This window comes from Drosophila eugracilis, unplaced genomic scaffold, assembly GCF_018153835.1.
Source record: "Drosophila eugracilis isolate 14026-0451.02 unplaced genomic scaffold, ASM1815383v1 contig_90, whole genome shotgun sequence".
Classification (NCBI taxonomy): domain Eukaryota; kingdom Metazoa; phylum Arthropoda; class Insecta; order Diptera; family Drosophilidae; genus Drosophila; species Drosophila eugracilis.
Window position 1 is genome coordinate 9,701,358 of NW_024573812.1, and position 27,677 is coordinate 9,729,034.

General features: G+C 41.3%; 7 protein-coding genes across 12 annotated transcripts; 4 read left to right on the top strand and 3 right to left on the bottom strand.

Moving 5' to 3' along the window:
- Positions 1-22: 22 nt before the first annotated feature.
- LOC108112849 (WAS/WASL-interacting protein family member 2) lies at positions 23-17,468 on the bottom strand. 5 transcript variants are annotated; one of them, XM_017223168.1, is made up of 10 exons: positions 7,149-7,193; positions 6,607-6,988; positions 6,265-6,536; positions 5,509-5,684; positions 4,667-5,044; positions 4,319-4,473; positions 3,759-4,195; positions 2,989-3,120; positions 2,620-2,914; positions 23-1,256 (listed from the first exon to the last, which is right to left on the bottom strand). In XM_017223168.1, exons 1-10 carry the CDS (start codon positions 7,176-7,178, stop codon positions 943-945), a joined length of 2,571 nt encoding a protein of 856 aa, XP_017078657.1. In that variant the 5' UTR covers positions 7,179-7,193; the 3' UTR covers positions 23-942. The 5 variants fall into 5 exon arrangements, with proteins under 5 accessions (XP_017078657.1, XP_041675567.1, XP_017078655.1 ...); XM_041819633.1 differs by lacking the exons at positions 2,989-3,120; positions 7,149-7,193 and adding an exon at positions 16,819-17,468; XM_017223166.1 differs by lacking the exons at positions 2,989-3,120; positions 7,149-7,193 and adding an exon at positions 10,724-10,907.
- Positions 8,131-9,371, top strand: LOC108112853 (angiopoietin-related protein 1). Its single transcript, XM_017223171.2, has 4 exons — positions 8,131-8,202; positions 8,267-8,325; positions 8,378-8,956; positions 9,010-9,371. Exons 1-4 carry the CDS (start codon positions 8,131-8,133, stop codon positions 9,167-9,169), a joined length of 870 nt encoding a protein of 289 aa, XP_017078660.2. The 3' UTR covers positions 9,170-9,371.
- Positions 9,456-10,717, top strand: LOC108112852 (microfibril-associated glycoprotein 4). The gene is made up of 4 exons (XM_041819634.1): positions 9,456-9,662; positions 9,715-9,785; positions 9,904-10,414; positions 10,471-10,717. Exons 1-4 carry the CDS (start codon positions 9,550-9,552, stop codon positions 10,640-10,642), a joined length of 867 nt encoding a protein of 288 aa, XP_041675568.1. The 5' UTR covers positions 9,456-9,549; the 3' UTR covers positions 10,643-10,717.
- A 386-nt stretch (positions 17,469-17,854) lies between the features above and the next one.
- On the top strand, positions 17,855-19,453 carry LOC108112010 (shugoshin). The gene is made up of 2 exons (XM_017221748.2): positions 17,855-18,409; positions 18,470-19,453. The coding sequence occupies exons 1-2, from the start codon at positions 17,948-17,950 to the stop codon at positions 19,175-19,177; spliced, it is 1,170 nt and encodes a 389-aa protein (XP_017077237.1). The 5' UTR covers positions 17,855-17,947; the 3' UTR covers positions 19,178-19,453.
- A 43-nt stretch (positions 19,454-19,496) lies between these two features.
- LOC108112009 (golgin subfamily A member 2) lies at positions 19,497-22,395 on the bottom strand. The gene is made up of 4 exons (XM_017221747.2): positions 22,218-22,395; positions 21,121-22,116; positions 20,541-21,053; positions 19,497-20,479 (listed from the first exon to the last, which is right to left on the bottom strand). Exons 1-4 carry the CDS (start codon positions 22,272-22,274, stop codon positions 19,658-19,660), a joined length of 2,388 nt encoding a protein of 795 aa, XP_017077236.1. The 5' UTR covers positions 22,275-22,395; the 3' UTR covers positions 19,497-19,657.
- A 597-nt stretch (positions 22,396-22,992) lies between these two features.
- On the top strand, positions 22,993-25,722 carry LOC108111905 (acetylcholine receptor subunit beta). Of its 2 annotated transcripts, XM_041819671.1 has the most exons (8): positions 22,993-23,349; positions 23,631-23,762; positions 23,844-23,996; positions 24,055-24,242; positions 24,301-24,832; positions 24,967-25,107; positions 25,297-25,463; positions 25,524-25,722. In XM_041819671.1, exons 1-8 carry the CDS (start codon positions 23,043-23,045, stop codon positions 25,644-25,646), a joined length of 1,743 nt encoding a protein of 580 aa, XP_041675605.1. In that variant the 5' UTR covers positions 22,993-23,042; the 3' UTR covers positions 25,647-25,722. The 2 variants fall into 2 exon arrangements, with proteins under 2 accessions (XP_041675605.1, XP_017077032.2); XM_017221543.2 differs by lacking the exon at positions 25,524-25,722 and having other exon boundaries at positions 24,967-25,108; positions 25,297-25,420.
- An 89-nt stretch (positions 25,723-25,811) lies between these two features.
- LOC108111898 (calphotin) lies at positions 25,812-27,398 on the bottom strand. The gene is made up of 4 exons (XM_017221535.1): positions 27,216-27,398; positions 26,964-27,149; positions 26,194-26,538; positions 25,812-26,124 (listed from the first exon to the last, which is right to left on the bottom strand). Exons 1-4 carry the CDS (start codon positions 27,396-27,398, stop codon positions 25,873-25,875), a joined length of 966 nt encoding a protein of 321 aa, XP_017077024.1. The 3' UTR covers positions 25,812-25,872.
- Between the last annotated feature and the right edge of the window lie 279 nt (positions 27,399-27,677).

The window sequence follows — 27,677 nt, forward strand, 5'->3', positions numbered from 1 at the left end:
AAATATCACAAATAATGCTCAATTTTTTAATGACTTCGTAATTTTATTTATAACTGCAATGATTTTGATTTGGAATAAAATGTTATGCAATTGCTGATTAATACTTCTAATGACATCAAGTCCAACAACAATGATTGAGTTTAATAATAATAAGAATAAGAATAATATTAATGTGTATTATGCTCACTTCCAAATAGTTATTGCCCAAAAAGGAGTTTAACAAACGTTTACCAAAAACGATAGATGATAGATAAATACCTAAATACTTTGGAGATTATCACACGAACTCACTTATTGCACATTGAACTAAATACAAATCGGAAATGGAATGTGGCGAGTTTCGTTGAAATGCTCTCGGTTGTGCATTGTTAACATTTTTCCATTGTGTGTGTTTTTGTGTATTGCTCTAGGGGATTAAGTCGTACAGTAATCGATTCTAAATATCGTATATAATTACATTAATTAATTGTTGCTGTTGGGTTTTAACATGTTCAGTCTAGTAAGATATTTTTTATGCAAAGAGGCGCGCTCCTAAAAGTACGTACAATCATTTACACCCGTTTATACCATATATAAGGTATAGATGCTGCTTGATAATTTCACTAACTTGGTGCTAGTTCTATATACAAATTTCGGAGTGGACCATACATTTTTTGCCTGCTTTAACTATTTTAATTGCAGCATGGGAAGACGCCAACGAATTTTTAGGGTTTTGTAGATTGCTCTTGAATTGTTCATTAAGCTTTCCTTTTAGGGGGTTTTAGTGTGCCATTGTTTTTGGTTTATTCTACGTACTTTCCATTGACTTTTTGAACAACTGCCTGTGGCACATAACACACCCGCATACAACACATCAACAACGAAGCCACAAACACACTCCTCCCCATGCACACAGTTATATACAAATCAAACACTAAGCTTTATCCTTTAACCATAATCCATTCAGTAGACAGTAGAGTTTCGTGGCCCAATCCCCGCTGGCTGTGACTGTGGTCGTATGCTGCTCGAGCCACCGGAACCACCTGCTGCTCCGCCGTAAAGAAAACTCGATTGCCGTATAACTGATACCGTGGCTGCTGCCACGCCAGCTTGCGGTGGAGGTGCTGGAGCCCTGTGCTTCTTTAGTGGTGCATAGGCGGGCTTTAGCACTGGAGGTGCTCCTCCTGTTCCTGTTCCTTTAGGATTGGGATTCGTGGTCGTATTATTGTTGCTAGCCACCGAGCTGTTGTTGTTGTTCACATTGCTGTTTCCGGGTGCTGTGTACGGAAGAGTCGAAGGGCCGGGGAGATAGAGATATATGTACAAACATGGATAGATAGATAGGATAGCGAAGATCACATAGTGTGCTAAACTAATTCCAGAGGAACTGCTCTAGGATATGTTTTTACAAGCGAAATAAAGCGAAAACAAAATACAAATGGAGAGGAAAATCGACTTCAGTGCAAAGATCACAGTGATTGCCTAAAAACATTCAAATCGAAGGGAAATAAACATTGAAGGATAAAACTCAATTTCTCAGACCAATAATAAGTTCGGATCTCAAATATTTTACTTAGAAAATACAAAACAATTCCATTCATTGAAACAATAAGGTAGATCACTGATTATACGGACAAATGATATCGCGAACCAATAACCAAACGAAGATATAGCTTCCTCCAAACCAGACCAAAAACTGGAGAGAACTTAAAACACAAAATGAAACAAATGAAGTAACGTATATTATCCAAATGAGTTTTGGTTTATTGTTTCTTCAAAAGATACTTTCCAAACTAAAACAAACAATTACTCGTAATGTGCCTGTTGCATACTAAAAATTAATTATTCATCGGATATAATATGTGTATATATATATATAGAGATGTTTATAGGTACAATATATATATATGTATAAAATGATAGCCAGGATACAAGTAAAAGCATGCGCTACATGTAAGAGAAATGTATATATGGGGCGCAGGGGGGGAATACAATGCAATATGGATTGGCTTTTGTTTACACATAAAGTATATATATAAAGTAGATTTGTTAAAATATAACTAGGCGTAATAATATTGTGTGTGTGCTTAGTAGTAATATCGCGAAGGGAAAAGCTTCCGTTTCATTTCCCATTTGAAATTTAACAAAATATAACATTAAAATGTATAAAATATACGTTTTGATAAAGCTATTCAACTTTAGTATTATGCAATATACAAAATAACATTCTTCCGCTAAGCTTTATGCAATTATTTCATTGCTCGTTAACAGTAAAATAAACAACAATAATCAAAATGGTTTCTAAACTCTGCGGTTTGTGTGTGCTGTGTTTGGATTCTAAACTGTACTTTCCTCTTGTAAACAATAATATATATATTCTATAATAATAGTAATACACTTTTCAAATTAGAATTATTTAGAGATAAGAATCGTTGTATAGATCGTTTATGTTCGAAACTAAAATGCCAGAGCGTGTGCCTTAAGAAACAATTAATTATATAACAGCATTCCGTGTGTGTGTGGTGTGTGAGTGTGTGATATAACAATAATTCAAGTTACATATGCTTCTAATTGCCTATGCACTAAATTTGAAAAGAACTCACAGAACAAACACATTCGCTCACACACTCGACTACATACCGTTGGTGGCCTTAAACGTGCGACTAGGATAGACTTTTTGTATATTTAGAAACGGAGGCGGCTTTGGAAACTCGGTGACGTTGTGGAATCGCTTGCCAAACTTTGTCTCCAAGTCGTTGACCAGCCGACCCACGTTCGCTGCAGCTCCTGCTGACGATCCCGACGACAATCCTGAGCTGCTGCCAAACTGATGCGATGCATTGGCCATGTGCGTGGGTGGCGTCGATGGGGCGTTGGGCCTAATGGAAGAATGACGCTGCGGCGGAACTGGAGCTGATCCCGATGCGGAACCACCCTGCAAGAAAAAATAATTCATTTAGTTTGGTTGCACCAGATTTTTGGGGAGTTGCTATCATAGCCTGTAGTTACGTTGCGCTTGCTGTTAAGCATCAGCATTTCGATAACCTTGACTGGCTGGCCACCTTGCTTCCCTTTGCGTTCTATGAGGATTATCTTATTTGAGTACAGCTTCTTGCACATCCAGCGCCTCACTCGGTCCTGCTGGAGGAGCACATGAATGCGGGCCACTGGGCCAAAGGATTCCCTCAAGGCAATAGGTTTGTGTGCAAGAGCCTTGTGTTTTGGTCACGTCTCGTTTTGGAAAATCAATCTACCCCGCTCAACACGAAAATAGGTGAGTTATAAACGGAACACTGGCTTCGACTGATATGAACAGGCAGTGCGCACAGCCAGGAGTGCTCCCAGCAAGGTGAAGCGCAGGCGCAGTGAGAATCCCAAATTAAATCGAAAACGATGGGGTGGAAAAGGTGGCTCTGGCCAAAGCAGGCAACAAATGCACTGTAAAAAGTTAGATGCTTAATTTAGGACCTTGCTTAACCGAGCTTCTATTTTAATCAATTCAATATCTACCATATGGCCTATGAGTAGCTCATTCAAGACGTTTAGGATAATCTAAATATTATTTAAGTACTTATGGCTCTCACTTTACCAGCCCACCAACTCAGTCAAAGTTCCCCAAAAAGAAAAATCTCTGAGCTCAGAGTCTCTTATCTTATCTCTACCCATGAAAAACTCCCAAGGTAACCATCAAGGCAAAACAGTTCATTAATGTTCACCCCTGGCATTTGAGCCAACCTGTTGTTCTGGGCCATTGTTATTGATGTCCGTTGGCTACTCACATTACTCGACTGTCGCTGCGGAGGCGGCGGAGGTGGGCAGGTGCGGTGTGGCGGTGGCGCTGGCGGGTTGAGAGGACCTCCATTCAGGATAATCGGTTTTACATTGTCTCGCAGCGAGGATTTTGGGCTGGCGGTTGCCGAAGATGAATTGGAGGTGGGAGCCGGCGTCGGTGGCAGTGGTGGCGATGGTGCCCCATTAGACATTCCAGCTCCACCACGGAATTGATCGCGCAGGGCGGCCACGCTGCTGCTGCTGCTGGAGGAGGATGGCGGCTGGGTAATTGGTGGTGATGGTGCCTGTGTCGTGGTGGCCGAGCTCTGAATCAAGGCCGTGTTCACCGCACTGAATGGCGAGGATCCTCCAATATTGTTCAGATTGCTGTTCGAGAAACTGCGAGCCGGCGTCGGTGGTGGTGGCGGTTTTACCGATGGGCGGGCTGTAAGTTAATATCAGAAAATTCATTAGTGATTAAATGATTATATAACTTAAGTAGTTTTACAAAAATGAAACTCAAAGATGTTACTACAAAATTTGAAATTACCAAGAAAAGGACTCTTACATTTTGGCGGGTTGGGGGCACATCGCATGCTGCCGGCGCTGGTGTTGTGGCCGATGGATTCGCTACCGTGGAACTGCAGGGGACCACGCAGAGTGCCCAAATGCTGTTGGGTGGGGAACACTGGTCCATTGACGCTGCCTGCCGCTGGAGGAGATCTGTGAAAAGAAGAACCAGGATAAGTTAGATTCACTTTTAGTTCTTCATCAAAGGATATTGGCTAAAAAAAAAAAGCAAAAGCATTAAGCAAACCCCAAAACGAGTTTGATGTGAGCAGATATGGTAAGCGGTCGCAGTGGTGCTGGGTTAAGGATTACGGAAGCTGGTAGCTGAATCTGTATATCGGTATACCTGGGCGACTTCATACTGTGATGCCTGGTCACCGCCGGACGCTGCTGTCCATTGGCCAGCGCCAGTTGATTCAGGCCCGGTGGCTTTGGGGCGAAATTGGGCTTGCCAAAGCTAATGGCCGGCTTCATCTGCGGTGTAGGCGTGACCGATGGCGTGCTGTCGGCCGTCGAGGGTGGTGAAGACTTCTGAACAGTTGCATAACCGCCACCAGAACTTGACCCGGAACTAGAACCACCGCTACCACCAAACAATGTGGACTTATTGGGCGCCAAATTGCGCAGCGATCCCGTCGAGGACGTTTGACTGGAGTTCAGCGACGTGGTCGAGGCACTCGTTGTTGTTTTTGAACTATTTACAAAACTATTGCCTAACGAGATACTGTGTTGTGGGTATGAATACGGTTTGTGTGTGTGTGTGGATGTGTTTGGTGTGCGAGGATAACCACAAAGTCCCGTCAAAGTAATCCGAAAATAAAGAAGAAAATCAAGAGAAATTTTAAGAAATAATTTACAAATGAAAAACCAAAACTTAACCATCTCGAACGGCAGGCAGTGTTAGATTTTAGGGGTCTCTGCAGATTAATTGGAATTTATATAATGGATTCAGTTACCCAATAAAATAAGAGGGTGTTCCAAATTAATCTCCATTGATTAAAAAACAAGGGTGGCTGTGACACCTCAACCAACTAACCATCTAAGGAGGTTTCAGGAATCCTTTAGGAACATTTGCTAAAATAAACCCATCATTATCATCTTTTTAAATTCCAACAAAACTGCAGAGTTAATACCCACTAACCATAACCCAATCATTTACGCTGCTCGTGGCTGGAAGATGACACTTACTTCAGGTTGGCCGCCTTGCTCTTGACGCTTCCACCTCCGCTCCCGCTGCTATTGCTGCCGCTGTCCGAGAGCGTGGGCGATGCCGCTTTGACACTCGAATTGGCGGCAAATGAGGGGGCCGGCGCTGTGCGGGGGATGTTCATGCGCTCCAAGATCGAATCACTCGTGTTGGCTGACTGTGAGATGGCACAGAGATGGAGAACAATGGTATGGATTAGTTGCGTTGACAATAAGATTGCGTGCCACACTTTCCTTTCTTTAAGTAGTTCAACAAATTTGCTTTTTAAAAACTAATCTGTATTCACAAGAACTGAGTCATGCTGATAAAAACTTCAGAAGCTTTTAAACTGGCAAATCTAAACAACATTCTTAAGAAAAGTCACTTAAAGGTTAACCAGTAGCCTGATTTAAATATCTATTAACTTAATTTGTGTGTCAGTTGAGAAGATCTTCTGGCTAGATGCTAAATTAAAACCCACGCGTCTTTCTGGAAGCGTAAATTAAATACTTCCCGACATAATCTGGACCAGCTTTGCATTAAAATAATGGAAAATATCAAAGTATTGTTCTTAGTATTTCTGTTGTCTAAATTGAATCTGTTTTTACCTAAATTGCCAAATTAATAATTCATTTCTAATAACATTTTCCCATAAATACATTTTCTATCATCTTTTTAAACCTCTAAAACAACTACCCCCAAGATTCTATAAATAGAGGATCCCCATCCATCTTTCTCGCCATGGGTCCAGTTCTCACCTTTGGCGGCTGCGGTGGTGGTCCCCGGTTTGTTCTCAGATTTGCTTCCGTTGCATTGATATGTGTGTTGTTCGTCGCCGTCGGCTGCTGTGGTTGTTGTTGCTGCTGTTTTTGGCGCTTCAGCGTTAAGTGCTTGGTGAGCTCCGTGTTGAAGTCCATGGGTCCGTTGCTGGCATTTGAGGCGGTCGTTGCGGCTGGCGGGCTATTGCTCCGCTGCTGAACCGATGAGTTCGTTGTGGACTTCGATGTTGCTGCTGTTGCGGATGGCGTTGCTGCGTGGGCGGAAAACGGAAATCAGTTGAGCAACGATAAACATCGGCATATAAAATATACTAAACGTACCGCGAATGCCGTTCACGGGCTTCAGTTTTGGCATTTGCGAGAGGCCTTCGAACAGGCCTCCCAATTTGGGGGTTCCATTGCCAAGGCCATTGCTGTTGTTGTGATTGCTGGTGCTGGTGTTATTGTTGAGGGTTCGCTTGGCTCCAATTCCGCCTCCTGCTCCTCCTCCATCTCCTCCACACACCTTGCCTGATAACGCCGGACCACTCTTGTCCACTGTTGTGGTCTTTTTCAGCTTGGTTCCCTTCTGGATCGAACTGAGCAGGGCTGAACGGGCGTCTGCTCCACCTCCTCCTCCGCCACCCAGTTTTAGGCCACCCATCGCCGGAGGCGGTGGAGGTCCTGGCGGAGGCGGTGGTCCCGGTGGCGGCGGTATAGCCATCTTTAATGTAAGAGAAGAGATATTAAGGAACTGAGATGTAAAAGGAAACTTAACTTAAGGAAACTAATCTATAGGGAATCTAATGCTATATGCTTTCGAATCATTTTAAAAACACAACTTAAGGGGGTTGTAAATAGGTCATAGCTCTACTGTATAATACTTTTTGCTTAGAACTTCGTTTTAATCTCATTTCTGAGATGTTTTTTGATGGATACGTTGGATCTTTTGAGCTCTGTAAAAATCCACAAATTCTGCGTCCGCCTCTGCGAAGCTTTGGCTTAAGACTGGCTAACACTTTTGCGTTGATCAAGCGACTTCCAAAGCCAAGACCGCTGTCACCACCCACACACAACATAACACTCACACACGGTCTGGGTGTTTAAAATACCATTTCTATACTTATTATTTATGTCTTGTTTTCTGTTGTCTTCAGATTGACGCCCGATAAAGAGACCAAAGAGATGTGGACGCACCGAAGCATAAAATTCCCTAGTTTTTAGTATTTAATTAACAACTCCTAATGTGGTTTATAAACTAGCTACTATTAATCGGGGCAAACTATTAATCATTTTCTTACAATGTTGATAAGTTTGTTTATAAACTTTTATGTATCCTGTTATCTTGTTATTTCACCTTTGCTATTATTATGAAATTCTACACTATAAATGGCTCACTTTATCTTAAATAAATCCAATAAAACTACTCATATTTATTAGGCCCCCATGAGCTCGTAAGCTGTAAACAATAATAAGAAATTTCAAGCTCAAACAGCGCGTAAAACGGCACAGTTTTAGATGAACTGGGACAGCCCACTTAAATCCAACCAACAAATCCCACGTGATCCGAGCAGATCTTAAAAAAGGGAATGTTTTTGTATTGCTTTTTTTTTTTATCGCATTTATGGCTGTTTTCAATTAAAATTTCTTTAGCTTCAACCCGAGCAACCTTTCAAAATCGCATTAAAATCGCACGTCAAAAATACAAAATGAAAAGCTTTAAATAATTATCAAGAAATCATAATCAAGTAATTCGGTTGATAAGAAACAGCAAGTAAACAAAGACGTTTCCTATTCCTCTTTTGTTTGCAATAAAAAGTTTACGGAATGCAAATCTTTTTATATTCCAATCGATTCGCTGGCAAAATGAAGTCTTCCAATCTGCCAGTTATTTCTATATATATTACGCTATTCTTAATAATATTCTGTAGTGCAGAGGTTAGTAAATTATATACTTTAAAGTAAAACCTGCAACTAAAATAAACAAAACCCTTGACAGCAGCTAAATGTGGTTGAGAAGTTGGAGGCCATTTATGAGCAGTCAGAGAATCTACTTTCCATGTAAGTTATTATCAAATCCACTTAACTGCCTTCTAACTATTAAAATTCGAAGTTTAAAGGAGGAACTTTTGCAAATAGAAACTAATGGCATTCTAAATAACAAGTCACCGGCTAAGGCTTATCCCACATCCTGTCTGAATGCGAATCCCAATGAAAATTTTTTGTCTACCCTGGAAGTTCCAGGCCTAAAACCATTTCAAGTCTATTGCGAAAATCAGTTGGCCGGCCCCGGATGGATTGTGATTCAGAAGAGGTTCAATGGAAGTCTTAGTTTCTTTCGCAATTGGGAGGAGTACAAGAATGGTTTTGGAGATCTAGAGGGCGAGTTTTTTCTGGGCCTTGAAAAGATTCGTGCCCTGACTGCCCTGGAGCCACATGAACTATACATCTACTTAGAAGATTTCGATGATACAATAAAACATGCGAGATTCGATGAGTTTGCCATTGGAAGCGAAGAGGATGATTATGCTATGAATGCACTGGGAAAATATTCCGGTACCGCGGGGGATTCCCTGAGATCTCATCGCAAAATGAAGTTTTCTACCTACGACAGGGACAACGATCGTGAGTTCAATAGGAATTGTGCGTTTTACTATCTGGGAGGATGGTGGTACAATGCCTGTCTGGATAGGTGAGTTAACCAGGAAGTAAACATATCCGTTAATGTCTTCCTAATTACTTTAGCAACCTCAATGGCCAGTATATGCCGGGTGGTAAATACGAGGAAAAGTACTTCGCTCGAGGCATGTGCTGGCGATCTTGGCGCGGTCACAACTACGGATATAGGATAACGCAGATGATGATAAGACCCAAGTGCCGAAATATACCAGTGATTCATTCCTGATTCCGGATAAGGCGGTTTCACATACAATAATATTATATACTGTTCACTCCCTTTCGGTTTAACGACTTCCAGATCAACGAGAAAACAACTTGTTATGTACTTGATTATTATGCAAAAGGTGTTGCCATTGAATCATCACATTCTTGCCGAGCACATTAATCAGATTCTCAATCAGAAATGCGAAATATACTGGAATTCTCAATGAAATTTTTTAGTTTTTTCAACTTCCTGACGGGTTATCGCCCAAGGCAGACTTGACCTACGGTTTTTCAATGCAATTGATAAGTCACACGAACTATATAGTATCGAAATTGATTTCTGAAAAGCTTTAACAAATCTTTATGGTCTAGATTTATAGAATCAAGACACTGAACAAGATCATGAAGGTTTATATGATGTGTGTTTTAATGTTAAGTTTTGGCTGTTTCTTTTCTAATGGTGACAGTAATAAATTAGAAATTGCCTACAACAAGGCTGAAAGAATGATTTCCAGGTTGGCATTTTGTACTTAACAAAAACATTTCAAATTATAAAGTTAATTTCAGTTTAAAAACCCAACTTGAAGAACTTAAACAAAGCTACTTGGAGATGATAACACAGAAAGCGATTCAGGAAGGTAAGTTCTGTTTTTGCTATGAAAATTTAACACCTTCTGGTTCTTAGATAATTGATAAACCCAGTAAAAGATAATTGCTTAACTCAGTACACACTAGTTGATTCTATTCCAGTTCCAGTTGTGTTTAATCCCTCATCCTGCCTAGCTGCTGGAATTAACACAAATGGAGTCCATACTATTGAAGTTCCTGGCTTAGAACCCTTTCCAGTTTTCTGCGACACCCGACTGGCGGGATCAGGATGGACAGTCATCCAGCGTCGTCGAGACGGAAGTGAGAACTTCTACCGCAGCTGGGAAGAGTACAGCCAAGGATTTGGCAGTCTCGACGGAGAATTCTTTTTGGGCTTGGAGAAGCTACACTTTCTAACTTCCGCCGAACCCTACGAGCTGTATGTCTTTATGGAAGACTTTGATGGAGTTACACATGATGCTCGATATGAGGATTTTGCCATTGGCAATGCCTCAGAGTCCTATTCACTTTCAGTTTTGGGTAGATACTCGGGAGATGCTGGGGATTCTTTGAGATACCACAAGGGAATGCCCTTCTCCACATTTGATCGTGATGTAATGGGTCATGGATGTGCCAGGATCTATGTGGGGGCCTGGTGGTATGATCAGTGCCAGAGAAGGTAATTACTTTCTATTGAGAACTTCTGTTCCCAAACTGAAGAATGTTTCACTTTAGTAATCTAAATGGCCAATACTTAGAGGGTGGCAGATTCGAGGCCAAGCTGTCGGGACGCGGGATCACCTGGATGAGCTGGCGTGGCTACGATTATGGCTACAAATTCGCCCAAATGATGATCAGACCCAAGTGTTCCAACAACCTAAAGAGGCAGGGCTTGCAAAAGCATTGAACGAACATTCCACACGGAAATCGCAACGAAATTGTTTCATTTCTTGATAAACACTATCAACATTTTGGGGCTTTTATTTACATTTTGATAATAACCGCTTCCCCTTTGATTTGTTTGTTGTATTATTAGTTGATTTTTTTTTTCAAACGTTGCTATTGTATACACGCACGTAAACAAAAGTGGTTTGCCGAAGTATATATACGATATATATATATATTATATTTTTTGTTGTGATTTCGTAGTGAAACGCGCGTTGCGCTCAGTTCGCGAGTTGAATTCCAACTGAGAAGCCACAACACGGCTGCGCATGCGATGCCCCAGCGATAAAAACTCAAGCAGAGAACCCGGAGGCACAGGGAGAGTCTCCAGCGAAAAAGACTCTGAGAAAGAGAGATATCGAGGCGGGCACACAGTGAACACATTGATAAAAATAAAATTAGCTTTGGTCTGACGTCACAGCTGGGAGCTCCATAGCTCTATGGAAATAAGCAGCTGAGACAAAGACCAGAAGTCCAGACAAAGAGAAACCCAATGGCAGACCACACTTGTCATCACTCAGCATGATGATGATGATGATGATGATGATGAGTAGAAGAAATGGTTAACCGTAAGCCTGGCAGGCAGCAAAACGTGCGAAAAACCCGGCAGTCTTGACTTACTAATGTGGCACAGTGGGACAGGTCTAGTGGAAACCGACAGCTCCTTAATTGCTGTGTCCACTGCAATGCCCCTTCTCTGGCCTTCAACGTAGATGAATCACTCGATTCAGCTTGATTCACCCAGACGGATTGTCGCTTAATTGAACAGCTGCTGTTGTGAAGGGGAAATTGATCTTCACTTGGAATCAAATATATAGTATAGTTGGGGAACATAGTCTTCCTATACATTCAAGGCTCAAGATCCGTAAGACATATAATATTCCGCTTACGAACCAACTTCCTCTTACTCATTTAAATTATTGGTTTCCGTTATCAAGTTAGTTACATTTTGTGCAGTCACAGCTAAGTTTTCAAAAATTCGCCATGATTTTATATCTCCCATTTGTCTGACCATTTGCCAATCTCTTCGAAGTCAAATCAAATATTTGCCTCAAAAACGATGATTCATAAGGTATCGTGTTCGTTGGAAATCTGAAGCATAAACCCCAAGTATTTATAAAGTTGCTATATCTTATCAAGAATTACGGTTGCCCAGACCCACCGCGAAAATTAAAGAATTTATTCAAGAACTTCGGGAATGAAGAAACACGTTTGAAGACACATTTGATGGGGCGATAATTGGTCAAACCCTACGTTTCATAAGTATTAAATCAAATATATTTAACAAGAAGTTAATATTTTGAAGAATGAACTTTATCTTATAAAATTTCATTTAAATTATGGGTAACACCAGGAAGAGGTTTAGTTTCCGAGTAACTTGTAGTGTAGCTCAGTGATTATCAGCTTTACTAAGTTTTATGGCTGTGTCACGCACTGTTAAGTCCATTCCATACTTCCATGTATATTCCCCAATTTTAAACTTAAACTGAAAACGAAATTGATATGGAAAGGTTCAACGACAGCAAATCGATTAATTGAAAACGGTGTGGTCTTCAGCAATTTTCTTTCCTGATATGGGAAATGAGTCACTCCCCTTGGCCAGCGATTTCAAATTGGCGATCCTACAATTTGGCACGGCTTATGGCCCTGTGTGTTGCTTTTAGCTCCTGCTCTTATCCTCGGGTTACATTCAATTAACGTTTTTGAGGTGTGTTTAGGCCACCTAAGTTCTGACCCAAAAGCTCCCTTTCCAAAAGCACGGGAGAACGCTTACGGATTGCCCCAATAAACACTGTCATCAAGTTAATTGCCCCAAATGCACACATCTATAAACAAGGGCGTGTTATGTTCCTAAGGGATGGGACGACATCGAATCAAATTGAATCAAAGCGCGGAAATCAAACCTCTCCTGCCCATTTCCATTCCAAGCACGCTAACAACAAATTGCTCGACTGTCAAAATTCATTTCCATCGCCGGCCATTATGTAAGTCAAATATTGGGTGTTAAACGTTCAGCACGCCCATTGGAAACGCTTCGTAAGACAATACTTAGGGTATCCAAGCCTCAAGTAACCGCAAAAGATTGCGCAAGTCTTATAATTCAGGCCGCAAAATGACCCCCAGTTGAGTTTCTGATGGGACAGTTTACTTTCAGCAAACCCAACATATCTCTTAATGATGTTGATTTTCTGAGGTTTTTCTTGATTTTATTTTTATTTTCTTTGTCCGGCTTTTCTTTCGTTTAGCTCATCGCTTTGTGTACTTGGCAATTTGCACAAATGTTTCAATGCGGTTCAGGTTTTGAGACTGGTTTTTGGGATTAGCTATTCTAGAGAGAGATTTTGCAAGCTTCTACTCTTTCCTTTGAAATAGCTTATAGTATGGCTTATATTTTTGAGATGAAAATGTAAATTGTTCTGTGACTCATTGTGGTTGTGCTTGATTCTGAAGAAAACAAAACCAGTTTATATACCCACAATCTTGTAAATTAATTTGCCTCACAAGTGCCCAGACTTTCGCTTTCAATTTCTTTAATTTATTTTTGTCGTTTAGCTGCTGCCAAGCCAGGTCGGCCAAGTTCCAATTACACAAAGCCAAAACCGTTGGACTAACAATTAACATTTACATTTCAATTGCAAGTCGTGCCAGCTGCGGTTTTTGATGATTCGAAAAAAAGGGAAGAGCCGGGGAAGCTGGTCATCAAATCATTGAAATTCCAAAAGCCACGCAGTACGATAATAATATGTGACCGCCGTGCAAATCGCTTTCAGTAACAAATGCAGAAGACAACACGCTCCGCAACCATTTCTTATGCCAATGTTTTTATAGCTCATCCACACCGATTTTGTTTATAATTTTATTTGTGAATGACCGTTTATACTACAGGGCCGCTGACGTAAAATCATTTTGTGGTGAATGTTTTGAGGTGAAACAGATTTGAGAGATACACAACCTGATTTGGCTCTAGTGGCGGATTTTAATTTGCCAAAAACAAAATTGCCTTAAGGTCAGAAAATCTAATAAGTACAATTTAATATGCAAATGAAAATTTCTCTCTCTATCAAAGTCAGAATTTCCAATTATTCTTGAGATCACTCTAAATGACTCATAACCAGTTGAGCTTTAGCCTGTGATCAGTAAAAGTAAAAAACATTAGTCATAAAAATGTTGTAAATGGCAATTTAATACTACTACAAAATCAATACATACATTAGCTGACAATTTCGATGGCTTGACATCTGTTAATTTCTAAACAAGTTTTCCTCGCCATTTATTTATTCTCCCAGATTAGCCCAACCTTCCTGCAACCTTGTTTCGTCGCTAATCCCATGGATATATGAATGAATACATCACACTGGATTGCCTTTTATCAGCCTAAGCGATGCGTTTTGAATTACTTCTGATCTAAGCGTTTCACCATGCATCATTTTGCATTTGCATTTTGTAATTGAAGCTTCTGCCGCCTCGCCCGCTGCTGCCTTTGGCTCGCCCGCTCATCAGTTACTACCTCTCATCGGTTACTAAGAGTGTATGATGTAAGGTACATATTCGCTTACCGTCAGCCGTACACAACACCAGATAAATATTGCATTGTTGCACTTGCTGTTACTATATTCCTGCTGCTGTTTTTGCCGCTCGCGGGGTTTATTAAAATGCGGTTTTCAGCACCGTCGCACAATGCTTAAATAACTAACGCAAACACATCATGAGAGCCGGAGACCCGGAGACAAGACACAAAAGCGTGAACTCAATGACAACAACGGTGTTGGGTTCGTTATTTTGCATAAACCACACATGGAAAAAACTAACCCAAATATTCCTATAATACGCCCTTTTTTTAAATAAATATTTATACAATTTGTTAAATCCACACATTAGAACTTAGAAGAAAATGATTAAAGACAAGTTGATATTCTGTTGATTTTTAACTATTGCAGATTTGATTGTCCTTTTGAGTTTCTGAACTATTTTTAATCCTAAATTTCAATATCAGTTTAAATATATTTTTTGGTTTTTAAAACTAACTTCCATGCTTAGTCATTTTAAACTTTAAATTCATTTTTAGTTATGATAGAAGGGAAATAATCAAGAATAGAATTCCACATTTTTTTTGGATAAATGTACATGTTTAGGTCACTAAAAAAACGAATGAATCATATTCCATATTATTAATATTTTTACTTTAAAAAAATGTTTCCTTTGGATAAAAACATTTCTCAGTGCAGCTGCCAAAGTGATGTAAACAAAAGTCAAACAGTAAGCATGAGTCACCCACAGCACGGAGGAAGCAAAAGCCCTCGGCATGGGGTTTGAAAGTGACTCCAGAAAGCGGTGAGCGCGCTGGAGAGCATACTGCAGTTTTATGATTCAGTTCCAGGTTGCACGAGGCACGAGGAAGTGCAGCATAAATCAGCGATATAAAGGCTGAAAGAAACGGCAGACTCTCTTCACTACGTGCCAATCAAAATCAAACCTCGTGTGATGCAGTGCTCGAAAAATGCATGACAACGAATTCAACTGACAAATGGCCGCACACAAGGCCGACAAGTGCCCACTCCCCTTGCCATATAGACCCATGCCTCCACCTCCTCTACCACCTACCTCCTCCTCCTCCACCGATCTTTGCGTGTGTCACTGCAGCAGCACTCGATATTTTTGTATGTACTACTTTGCAGTGGGGGATGGATAATATGGCCTCGACAATAGACTGCCAGGCAGACTCCTGGACGGAATGGGGGGATGGAATGGTATGGAATGGGATAGGTTGGTTCCACGTCTGCCTGCTGCCATGGCCTACCACACGCCAATGACATTGAACCCGGCGACTGGGGCGCCCCTTTGTGCAATGCATAAAATTACTGAAAGGAGCTTGGAAACCCTTTCACACTTGGGGATGGACTCGAAAAAAAAGAACACTGAATATTCCACACATGAGGGGTTCCTTTATAGAAATACAATAGAAATATTAAATTATTTTTAAATTTTGTTTCATGATAAACTTAAATTTTTCTAATTCTCATGTATTTCTTTGTTTATATTCTGGACAGCTATTATTTGACAGAATAAGAAGATTTATGATATGTACTACTATACTACTAACAATACTGATCTAAATAGTCCATAATTGTCTGCATATAGGAATCTTTCGTGTTTGACATTACTCTGCTTTCTAAACAGCTTTAGTAAGCTGGCAGATTATGTCACACCATCGAGGCTTAACCATCACAATTCGCACTCGCATCAGCGACAGAGCCTAGGCAAGTGAACCAACCCCTGAGAGAGCGAACTTGGTTTTGGTTTGCCGTCGAGCAATGCACTCTTTGTAGGTCAGTGATGGGGTGGCATGGGTGGACATATGTTTTATGGGCTTTCGTTGGCGTTGCTGCACTTGCTTTCGTCATGCGTCGCGTGCCGGACGTTTTGCTTAATGTGATTAAGACAAAGCGACAGCAAACCAAAACGAAGTGCATTCGCTGATGGAACAAGAAAAAATCAAAGCGACCTAAGTTTATTGCACCCCTTTTACCCTACACAGGAAACAAAATCATTACTATCAAGAAAATCACAATAATTACTTCTTTGTATTTTTTCTAAAAGTTTCTTTGTGTAATAATTACAAAAGTTATCTTGGAAAATGAAAGAGAACAAGTTGGTTGTGGATAACTATGAATAAGATCTTCAAAGGTAAAGAAAATTTTGATAAGGTAATTCTATCCTTTACTTGTATTTCAAATTATTTGAAAGTTTATCCAATATTAAAAAAGAATACATTGCTGTTCATGTGAGCTTACATTGGTCATAGCAAAAATTGTCCACTCCTATTTTATTTTAAAATATATTTTTTTCAGTGCACTTCTAGGCCATTAGATATAACCATATCTTGGCAAATGCAACTTTACATACACACAATTATTAGGCGAAAATGGTGGGGCGATAAGATAATTTCTTAAATGGCAAGGTGCCGAAAAGGTCTCGAAATGTTTCATAAATTACCAAATTTGTAGGCGCCATGCGAAATTGTATTGATAAGCCGACTCAATAAGTTGGTACTACTCTGGATTTGGAGCACTGAATGATGCACTCAATCGACTTAATGAGCACCGAGCCAAACGGGTTGAATTTAGCAAACAGACTCACCTTGAAGCGGGTTTCTGTTTTCGATTCGGACTTTAGCTTCTGTGAATGAAATTCTCGGATCTATGGGCAATCGGCTGTCTTTAGTTTTTCAGCAGGTGTATGTCGTTGTTTTCGGGCGAACAAAAGTGCGAGGATGAAACAGCATAGCAGGCGTTTCCAAATGTGTTTTTGTGAAGAGGTGTATGATTCGTACTTAATTCCAAACTTGATAATCCGCGCGCTAGTCCCGACGATCGTTTAATTTAAATCCACTGGTGTTGAATGTGGTGTGCGTCGTGTTTTGTGCCTGTGGCGGGAAATCCCCTCCCAACAAATTAATGTAGAAATGTGTAAAAGTCAGGCTAAATGCCTAAAAGTCGTAAAACGAAACAACAAATTTGTCTGATTTTCATTTTTACACAAACACACGCACACTGCGACGTCACTCTCACTCACGTACACACGCACACACAGCCAGATGGGCTGCCTTTTGGATTTGTGTAATTTTTGAGTTCTGTTGGATACCCAATATTTCCCGAAACGCCTATTTATTTCGATTAAGGGGTCTAGCACTGCAGCATTGTTTATCTGCTTCGGATATCTCGATTTTCCACGCAATCAGTTGAGAAAACAAAAAATTTATTGTGCTGCTGGCTGCCAGTGTGACAGTAGCTTTCTTCTTTTTGACGAACTAAAATATACTAAAACTTACTTAACTTAATAGACGGATTCCACTGTATTATATTTATGCAACTGCACGGATTAGGAGGTTTTAATTATTTGCACTTTTTTTTTTTTACTGACAGTTTAAAAGTGACTTAGCTTTAATAAAAACACATATTTATATAGCAGCTAAGGAAACTACAATTGTTTTTTATTTTAATACTATTGACATTAATTTGTAAAAATCATCGGTGTAATTATAATCATTCATAAATAATAAGAGCTACAGAATTTAAATTTTTCATAGTCCTGGGGTTTTATTTCAAAATCTGAGCCCTGAAATAGGCGCTGCCACTCCTCCAATAAGTATTCTCTCAGTATCTTTGGTATATCTTGAAATGCGAACACGGTCACTCTGGCATAAAATTCAAAACAAGATCTTGGCGTCGTCTCTCTGAATTTCGTGAATGGGATAGAAAGCATAGAAATGGTGAACGAAGTAGAACAGTATAAGCTGCTGAACGCCGAACTGATGGACCAGGTGCAGAAGCAGCGTATGGAGATAGGCGAGTACAGAAAGCAGGTGATAATACTGCAGCGCGAAATCATGGACATGCGGGAAGAGCACATCCTGCAAAACGACCGTCAGCGGCAAGAGAATATCTGTATTATAAAAAGTCTGATGCAGCGTCTGAACATCGACAGCGACTGTCTAGTGGTGCCCCAGGAGCCTACTCAAAGGGTCAGCAAACCACCTAACTCGCGTCGCAGCTCCAAAGAAATATGCAAGGAAATACGACGAACGTGCGCATTGGCTCGTACCACCAGAACTACCTCGCCTAGGAAATCCATCCCGATGGAAATTTCGTCCATTAGTATTCCTTACAGTGCATTGCTGAAACCACAAATGGAGTCCACAAGAGAAAAAGATGAGAATACAGCCATCAGGGTAACAAACCGATATATATTTAATACTCAGTTGCTAACGCTTTTATTTATTTGCCAACAGAATAGTCTACAACCTCGAAGGCCAACGGAACTTATGTTCGATGAAGACGAATCGGACGAAGATTCTAGCGAAACCGCAAGCCCAGAACAAAACAATGAGGCACAGAATGATGGAAATCAGAACAATCACCTGTTCAGCATTATTGAAGAAACCGTTAGCGAAGACGAAGACGAAGACTCATCGTCATCTTGCGAGGCCATATACTGCGACACCACTATAGAAAGTAGTCTCTCAAACGAACGAAGCACTTCTATTCCCCGTGGGCGGGCTCTCCGGGAAGTGAACACAAATGTACCGGAAGCAGTGCCGTTGTTTAAGGGAAAAGATCCCAGAAAATCAATGTCTGGTGTTCCTAGCAATGAGGATTCCATTCAGGAGCCCAGTATACAGCAGCCTAGGCTGGCTGTCACAAGGCCCAGTAACAACTCTGTGATCCTTCCTGATATTATTGGATCAACGCCACGAAGAAGCATGTTCAATTCAATTTATCAAAAAGGCGGGAGCACCAGCACTCCAAAGTCTTTTATCGTCGAGGAAGAGACTGCCACGAAAACTCGAAACAGAACTGCACCACAAAAGAAATCTATTCAAACGGATATGTCTAGCTCATTTTTCAGCACTAGTGGACGACCAAGTCGGAGATGCAAGCCAACTAGCTTAGCGGAGCCTAATTTAAGGATCAAGATGCGCAACGAAGCCAAGAAGTAGCATCACTTCTTTTCGTTTTTTATTAGTTTAATTTAAAAACATTTTTGTACAATTAATATTTAAAATCTCAAACCAGTTTTGATATTTACGTTAATATTTTTAATTTGTAGCCAAATTATTCACCTATAAAAGGAGACTTATTGAACTCATCCAGCTGTCGGAAGAAGGGCAACTATCATCATCATCACCCAAAGATGCCAATAAGATTTTATAAATACGTCTTAGTTCTACGCTTAAGAATTTTTTAATTTGTGAATAAAACAACGTTCAAGTTGATTGTTTGGTAATACGTTTTTGTGGGGTAAGATGTAGATTCGTCTTAGAAGCAAACTAGGTTTATTCGGACACATCGTTGGAAACATTTACAAAAGACTCTGAAGACCAAAGTACCATTACATTTAAATACAGTAGCAAAAGGTGAATAATTTTACGTAAGCTGGCGATAATTGCACTTAGCAAGAGAAGGCCTCATCTGATCTTCTAGACCACCTCAAACTTTCCCAGGCAGCAGTTAAGATGGTCGCCTGCATGGTTGTGTGTTGGCTGCTCCGTGTTCTCCTTGATCTCGCTGATGATGTCCTGTATCTTGTTAATGATCTGCTGAGAGTTTTCACCCTCGAAAGATGCCTGTTCGTTATTAGCAGTAGCGTCAGGTTGGTGCGACTGGCCGGAATCGGAAGGCAGCTCGACCCCTAAACTGACCACCAGCTTGTTTAGTGCCTCAATCTTTTCGCGCAACTGCTCACGTTCCGCTTGTAAAAGTCGCATTTGGGCTGCCTTTTCGTACTCGCGCTGCTTCAGCATCCGCCTCTGGGTTTGGTAGAGAGCAATGTACTCGCCTATCGTCTCCGTTTCGCTCTGCAGCTGCAGCACTAGATGTTCCAGGCTGTGCTTCTCCTCTGTTAGGTCGGCCACCTGGCTAATCAGCGTGGTGAACCGTGATTGCAGCCGTTCCACTGCTTCAGTGGTGGGCAGAACCTTAGATGCTCTATGGTCGTCGTGATTGTCGACATGGTGGTCATTGCGTTGTTCATGGGAATGACCATGTAAATTATCATGGAGATGTTCATGCGAATTATCATGTTCATGCGCATGATCATCCGGATGATCATGGGAATGATCGTGGTCATGATCCTGACAATAATTGTGGGAATGATCGTGTGAGTGATCGTGCGAATGATCATGTGGGTGATCATGAGAATGACCAAGATGTTCATTATCTTTAACTTCCACTGCCTCATCTCCCGGGGCATCTCCACCATCTTCTCTTTCCTTTCCCTTTTGATTGTGATAAGCCTTCGCCTAAAAATATAATATATACTCATATTTTGATGTATTTTAAATAATTTTACTTTTCACTCACTTCATAATGCCTAAGGCGGTCCAACTGTTGCTGCATCATCAACTGCTGACGCTGAAGTTCTACGTTCTCGTGTGAGAGTCGAATCATCTCCTCATCCTTAAACTTAAAGCGCTCCTCATTGGCGTGCATCTTTTGCTCCATACTTGTGTAGTTGTTACGGATTTCGCGATTGGCAAACTCTTCGGCATCCAGGCGGATGACCAGTTCAGCTTTGTCATTCGTTAGCTGGACAAATCGTAGCTGCAGTTCGTCCAGCTGGTTTTTCATCTCCACGTTCTGTGAAAGAGCACGCGAGGCAGCCACTTTATCTGACTCCATGGTGGCTAACAATTTGGTCTGATCTGGTTGCTCGGCCTGTAAGCGTTCAAGCTGCTGTTCTAATTCGGCCAGAGCGGAGTCCTTTAATTGTAGTTGGTCATCCTGCGACTTGATTTTCAGCTGGAATTCGTGGCGTTCGAAGTCGAAATCAGCGAGACGTTCTTTTAAGGCCGCTAGTTCATCTTTTAAAGCATTCTGAAATATATATATATATATATTTGATAAAAATCGGTTTACAATGTTTTCGAAGTTTAGTGTTTACCTGGTCGTTGGACTCTTCCCTAGGCGGTTGCACCTGACTAGCCTCTTTGAACTGGGCCTGAAGACTAAGGTTCTTTTGAATGTCCCGCTCTAAGCCGCCTACATGCTCTACCAGCTGTCGTTCCCGCTCCCTTAAAGAGTTCAGCTCTTCTGATAGTTCCGTGTTGCGTTCGTTAAGCTTGGCGATCTCGCCGCTCTGATGCTGCACATAGTTCTGGTATTGGCCGGCTGCTTGTTCCTTGTCCTGCGTTAGTTGACCCACCATAGCCTGGAGGTCACGAATTTGTTGCTCGTACATGTATTGCGTCTGCACCAACGATTCTACTCGGTTGTCATTGCTGACGCTGGACTCGTCGGAAAGTTGTCGCAGTTTCAGTTGGGCCATTTCTAATTCGTTGGATTTTTGGGAAAGCTGCTGCTGCAGTTCCTCCTGGAGGAGATTGCTCTGTTTCTGCTGGGCCTCCATTTCGTTGAGATGCGACTGTTGATCCTTAATTTGTGCCTGCGCCTGCTGCAACTGAATCTGGAGTTGGGCGTACTGCTGGCGTTGCTGATCCCCCGAAGATTGTTGGTCCTGATAGTGGTGTTGCAGTTGCTCCAGACGCAGCTGATTCTGATCCCTTAGGGTACGCAGCTCTTCCAGCTCCAGTTCGCGTTCCCGGCAAGCCAGACGAACCTTTGTAAGCTCTGCATTCAGCTGGGCTTTCTCGGCAATGATGACCTGGATCGCCTGCAGATTGGAAGGATCTCCTAGTCCACCGTTATGTTCCGGCTCGTTTTGGGAAAAGTAGGAAGCAGCCGTGAGGGGGACGGAAGACTCCAGTTGCTGAAGACCGCCGGCTCCTGCTCCGTTCACATTTATCTCGCTGTCTGAGCGCTCGGAAAGATTACTAGCTATGCTGACAGCGGACGAGTGCGATTGTGGGGTGGGTGCCACATGCTCCTCCGCTCCCGGGTGGCCATTGTTGTTGCTGGCGCGCTGCTGGTACTCCTTCAGCTGTGTCCACATAAGCGTGTTAAACAAAATCAATATTAGTGGGCCAATATGTGTCCACGTCACAAGAGCAAAACAAATGTGTGTGGCACACGTTCTCGCACCTTTTTCCTCGCCGCGGCCAACTTCTGCGCCTTGGCATCCTGTGTGTCATCGGGCATGGTCCTTTGGAGTCACCTGGGTTCGAAAGGAGAGCCCAGAAATTTAAATAAAACAAGGCAAAAGTGGCCAATTCCAAATGTTGATAACAAGTCTGGGGAATAGTGTGGCCTCACACATTAAATGTTGAAATACATCACGAACGGTCACACTTGGTTATAGATGTGACTTCTAAGCTTTTATTCTCGAGATAACCATGTAGCTTTTTCTCTGCTCTGAAAATCCCTTTTTTTTGTAGCCGTTTTAAAAACTTAGAAATTAACAACAAATTGTGAAAGAGTTTCAATTTGTCCGAAATAGTGAAAACACTATTTATAAGAAGTAGATAAGTAAGGTGTTTGATTTAGTTAGTTAAAGTAAAAAGTAAAGTAAATAAATATTAAAAATATAAGGAAACATTAAGTTGTAATGAATAAAAATTACAAATTATAAAAATAATATTTTATATTCTAAATGTTTAACACAACAGTTAGAGTTTACATACTATACGCTATTTAAATAATATTTTAAGGGTTAATATACAAATAAATTTGAAAAAAAGAGAATGAAATTAACATAAAGAATTTGCAGATATTTGAAATTATTTATTATTCATATATTTTTATATTAATTATTGTTAGTATTTTTGTAGGTTCTTGACATTGCACTATTTTATCGGCGGAGGGTAAATTTATCGTCAAGTGCCGCCCATCTTTTCGTTTTCAGTTTGTTTTAGTCGAAACCAGAATTCAGTTTAATTGAAGCCGCGGTAAAGAAAGGAAATCTGGGTGATGATGAAAAACATTATCAACTGCTTAGGGGCGATCTGCTTTTTGTTCCTAATTGTGACTGACCATACAGAGTCGGCGAACAGATTTAATGTAAGCTTTTCCCAGCTGGAATCCTGCGAAAGCTACTCTATTCCAAATTTAGGATATGGCTACCGAAACTTCTTTATGCTCAATGAACTAAGCAACAACAACAGAAAAGCCGGGGAGCGGCTGCACTTGAAATTTTACGTATTGACCTCCATGGATGCTCACATCCTGCTCTCCGTGACGAATCATCCTCGGTTACGTGATCGAGTTTATGAGATTGGTTTGTAACATGTTCTTTAGTTATTTTTTTTTAAGTTAGAGGCTGTAAATGTATTATAATTTATTATTTAGTTACAACTTTTTGGTTTGAAAATATTTTGCTATATGTTAATAAAATTAATATTTAATGTTTATTATATATTAGTCAAATAGTATTGGACAAAATATAATTGTATATTAATTTTTAGAAAAGAAAATATTGGATATAAGAAACTATGACCTTCAATACTTGTAACATTGTATTATGTATTATTTTTATTGATAACTTTGTTCCACTTGCAGTGATAGGCGCCGGCGGAAATACGTTTTCCGCAATCCGTACCGTAATGGGAATGTTGCGGGTGGCCACGAGTCAAGAACCGAACTTGGTATCACTGTACGAGCCAACCCCAATTGAGATTGTCCAGACACAGAGTGAGTTTCCTGCTCTGCCCCTGTGGTTATGCCATCTTATCTAATAAAACCCGACTCTCAATGCTCAATGGAATTTCTCAGATGGCGAGCTGTTTGTTTACATTCCCGGCTTCAAGAAGGAACCCCTGCTGAAGTTTATCGATGAATCACCGCTGGCCATCAACTACCTAAGTTTCAGCTCCTTTGGTTCTAATACAGCAAGATGGTTCTACGACTGTGGATTCGATGGCTATAGTGAGGATATACATTATCATTAATATGTAGCCAAATTCTTAGAAATTCAACTTTTCAGATATGGAAATTTCTCCGGAAGGCCACGAGCCAACGGCGGCTGAGAAACTTCTAAGCAAACTGAACATCCAGGCGGAGAATGCTAGTTTGCCGGTCAATCTCAGTTCCATATCGTTCCACTTCCAAACGCGATCACTTGCCTACGAACAAACCAATTCCTTGCTTCAGACCCGAATGCACATGATGATGGTAATTAAGGATACATTATATAATAAAATAGAAAAATATACCTTTGTTATCCTTTCAGCACTGGCAGGACACACGTCTTGTTTGGAAACCCGAAGAATTCGGTTCTCTGCAATCCTTCGAACACCGTGATCTGCGAATATGGACGCCTCACATGAACGCCCTTAACGGAGCCCTGCAATCCATGGGTGAAGTCCTCCGATCCTATGAACTTCGAGTTTATGCCAACGGCAACATCACCCTATATGCCAGCAACCTGCAGCTGACCACTTGGTGTGTGGACAGTGCCCGAAACTGGCCAAACGAACGGGTGACTTGTGACATCGAACTGGGTCTCATTAGTCAAGAGGGGCAGCAAAACATAGCGCTTATCTATGATCATCAGCGCAAGCCCATTGCACCCAATGAGCACGTTAACATGCCGTCCGGCTGGTCATTCCCGAAATTGTCGGTGGTGGAAGTGGATAATGATGCGATGAGACGATATAACCCAAAAGGAATAATGCAGAAGATGACTGGTGATGTGGCCATTGAGTACACATTGCAAAGGAACAGAAGCTTCTATATGACAGTTTTTTATTTGCCGCTGATCGGTAATCAGAAAATTTATTTATTATTAGTTAAATATATATCTCTGTAGCGGAAGATATCTATCAGTTTATTCATATAACTTACAATGAGTTCATTATCATTGAATTAAAACATACATAATTATTTTTAATTTCAGCCTGCCAAATCTTCTTGATAATGTCTTTTGTGCTGCGATCTACTCGTAGAAGTTCCCTGATAATCATCGCCTTCTTAATACTGGCTTGGGGTTTAATGTACATGGCACGGCACGCCTCCCCGCATTATGTGCCGCCCCTTAAGTAAGTTGAAAAACATTCTTCAGAAATGTTATAGCTTTTACCAAAAATACTTACAATCCGTTGAAAATGAATTTTCGGTTAGGAAGGCCTTATAATTTTATTTGGTTTTAGACCTTCCGTCCTTGTAAACAGAAATCTTATTGATAATGGATAAAAATGTCAGTATTGTAAATATTCATTCCCCACAGTGACTTCATATAAGGCCGTAATGATGGTCGCCACCTATTGCTACATCCTGCACGTTTGCATCATATGGCTGGAGTTGTATCCACCAAGATCGAAGGCTCCTAGCTCCTTGGTTGCAATGTTAAGTTCGAATGTGCTGCGGTGTATTCTAGGATTGAGATTCACGGATGTAAGTGGTTTTAAGTTTATTTAACAACTAGATAATATTAAATGATATTATATTTTGCAGTCCAACGACTACTGCGACATTGAAGAGAATCCTTGGCGTCACCTGGCCAAGATCCTGAACAACCTAAGCTCTGTTTTGGTGGCCATTGTCTTCGCCGTTGTAGATATTAAAAGTGGGGTTTGAAAAACTACATTTTTCTTTATTGTGCCTTTGAAAGAATATTAATGGTTTCTTAAATAAATAAAGAGTAATCAGTGAAGATAGTGAAGATTTTTCGACTAAAGGAAAAGTGGGAGAGTACGAAAGGATAACGTGCCTTGGCTGCTGCAACTTCTCGCTGGAAACGGCTTCATTAGCTCCATCTCCGATTTAGAATCAATTTGGATTTGGAGTGGTTTGGTATCAGAGCTTAATGGTAGCCGTATCCACCCAGGGACAGAGCCGGAGCAGAGTAGGATTTGACCAGAGCCGGAGCTGCATAGCTGATGGCCGGGGCAGCATATGACTTGACCACCGTGGGAGCAGCGTAGCTGATGGCTGGCGCGGCATGGGCATAGCTAATTGCTGGAGCGGCATAGGACTTGATCACAGGAGCTGGAGCAGCGTATGCGATGGCGGGGGCAGCGTACGACTTAACAATGGGCGTGGCATGGGAAACAACCTATAAATAAAGTAAGTACGAGTTTAGAACTGTAAAATTTTATCCTTATAAAAAAAACGCTGGTCTTACCGAGCTGAAGTGCGAGTAGCTGGTGGCTGGAGCTGCCACCTTGACCACCGGAGCAGCCACAGCTACTGGAGCAGCATAGGATTTGACTACCGTGGGAGCGGCATAGCTGATGGCTGGAGCGGCATGGGCATAACTAATGGCTGGAGCAGCGTAGGACTTAATCACAGGAGCTGGAGCAGCATAAGTGATGGCGGGAGCAGCATATGACTTGATCACTGGAGCAGCAGCTGCATATGTGATGGCAGGAGCAGCATGTGCGTAGCTGTAGTCCGGAGCCGAGTGTCCAATTCCATAGTCTAGAAGTCCAGGTGCTGCATTGGCGGCAGCCAGCAGAGTGGTGAGGATCTGTAGGAAGAAAAATCAATCAAATGAACTAAATGATAATCTGATCTGAAACCTCTAAGGTCCTTCAATCATATAATTTTCCCAAAATCTAAAGTATATTCCAAAAAAATCCTTGAAAATGACTCCATAAGTAATATGTAAATTTTTCAGATCCTATATCTATAATGCTCTTATACATATATATCCCTTTGATTTTGAACAGGCGTATCTTACTAATCTTATTCTTGGGTTAGAAGAATCTGATCTAGCAAGTATCCAAAGTTCCTTATCAATTCTAGTTCACTGAACTTAAAACTAAAACTTAATGAAATGTAGACGGAACAGTGAATTTCGAATAGAAACAGATTAGGTAGATTACATTTTTCAAGTTCTAATCTAATAATCCTGCTCCTTAGACCGATCCTTAGGCATCCCTTTCCACTCACCAGAAGTTTCATGCTAGCGATGGATAACGAATCACTTGGCTTGGAGGGAGAATTGCAACTGTAAGTGGATTGCGTGCATTGCGTTACTTTTATACTGCTCGACGGCAGACCACGCACTCGTGCTCTCCAGCGGCGGACAGTGGACTGGCGGACCGGAGGACAGGTGGACGAACGGACAGATCTTGACTAGATTTCGATCTGAGCTTGGAGCGGACAAACAGTCAGCAGTCAACAAAGCGGGCCAAGCAGCACCAATTTGTGAAGTATCTTGGCTGCAGTGAAACTGCAATTCTCGTCGATGCAACTTGGAGAGCGCCCCAAAAGCGGATGACGCAACACGAACTGGAGCTGGGAGTTGGGAGCACCGATCTGAAGGCAGACCACTTGCCGTCTAAGGAGTCGCAGGAAAGGCGGCATTTCCACTGGGGTTGCCATTGTGCCATACAATTTTTTGGAAAGCACTAAGCGCACGCGCGCCTCAGCTAATTGAATTCACTGATTAGCTGGCCAATTTTGGACACACCGTGAACACACCCCTCGAAAGCACCCAGCCTTGATGGTCTTAACAACTTAATTAGCCAATGGAGAATGCCGTCTAATTGTCTTCGATGCTATGTACGATTATTCTCCAAGCAATTCTCGGTGTCGCTGAGAAATTCTCCCCAAATTGCATAATGAACGCTTGCCAAATCGGCGAATGTTTAAAAAATCAAA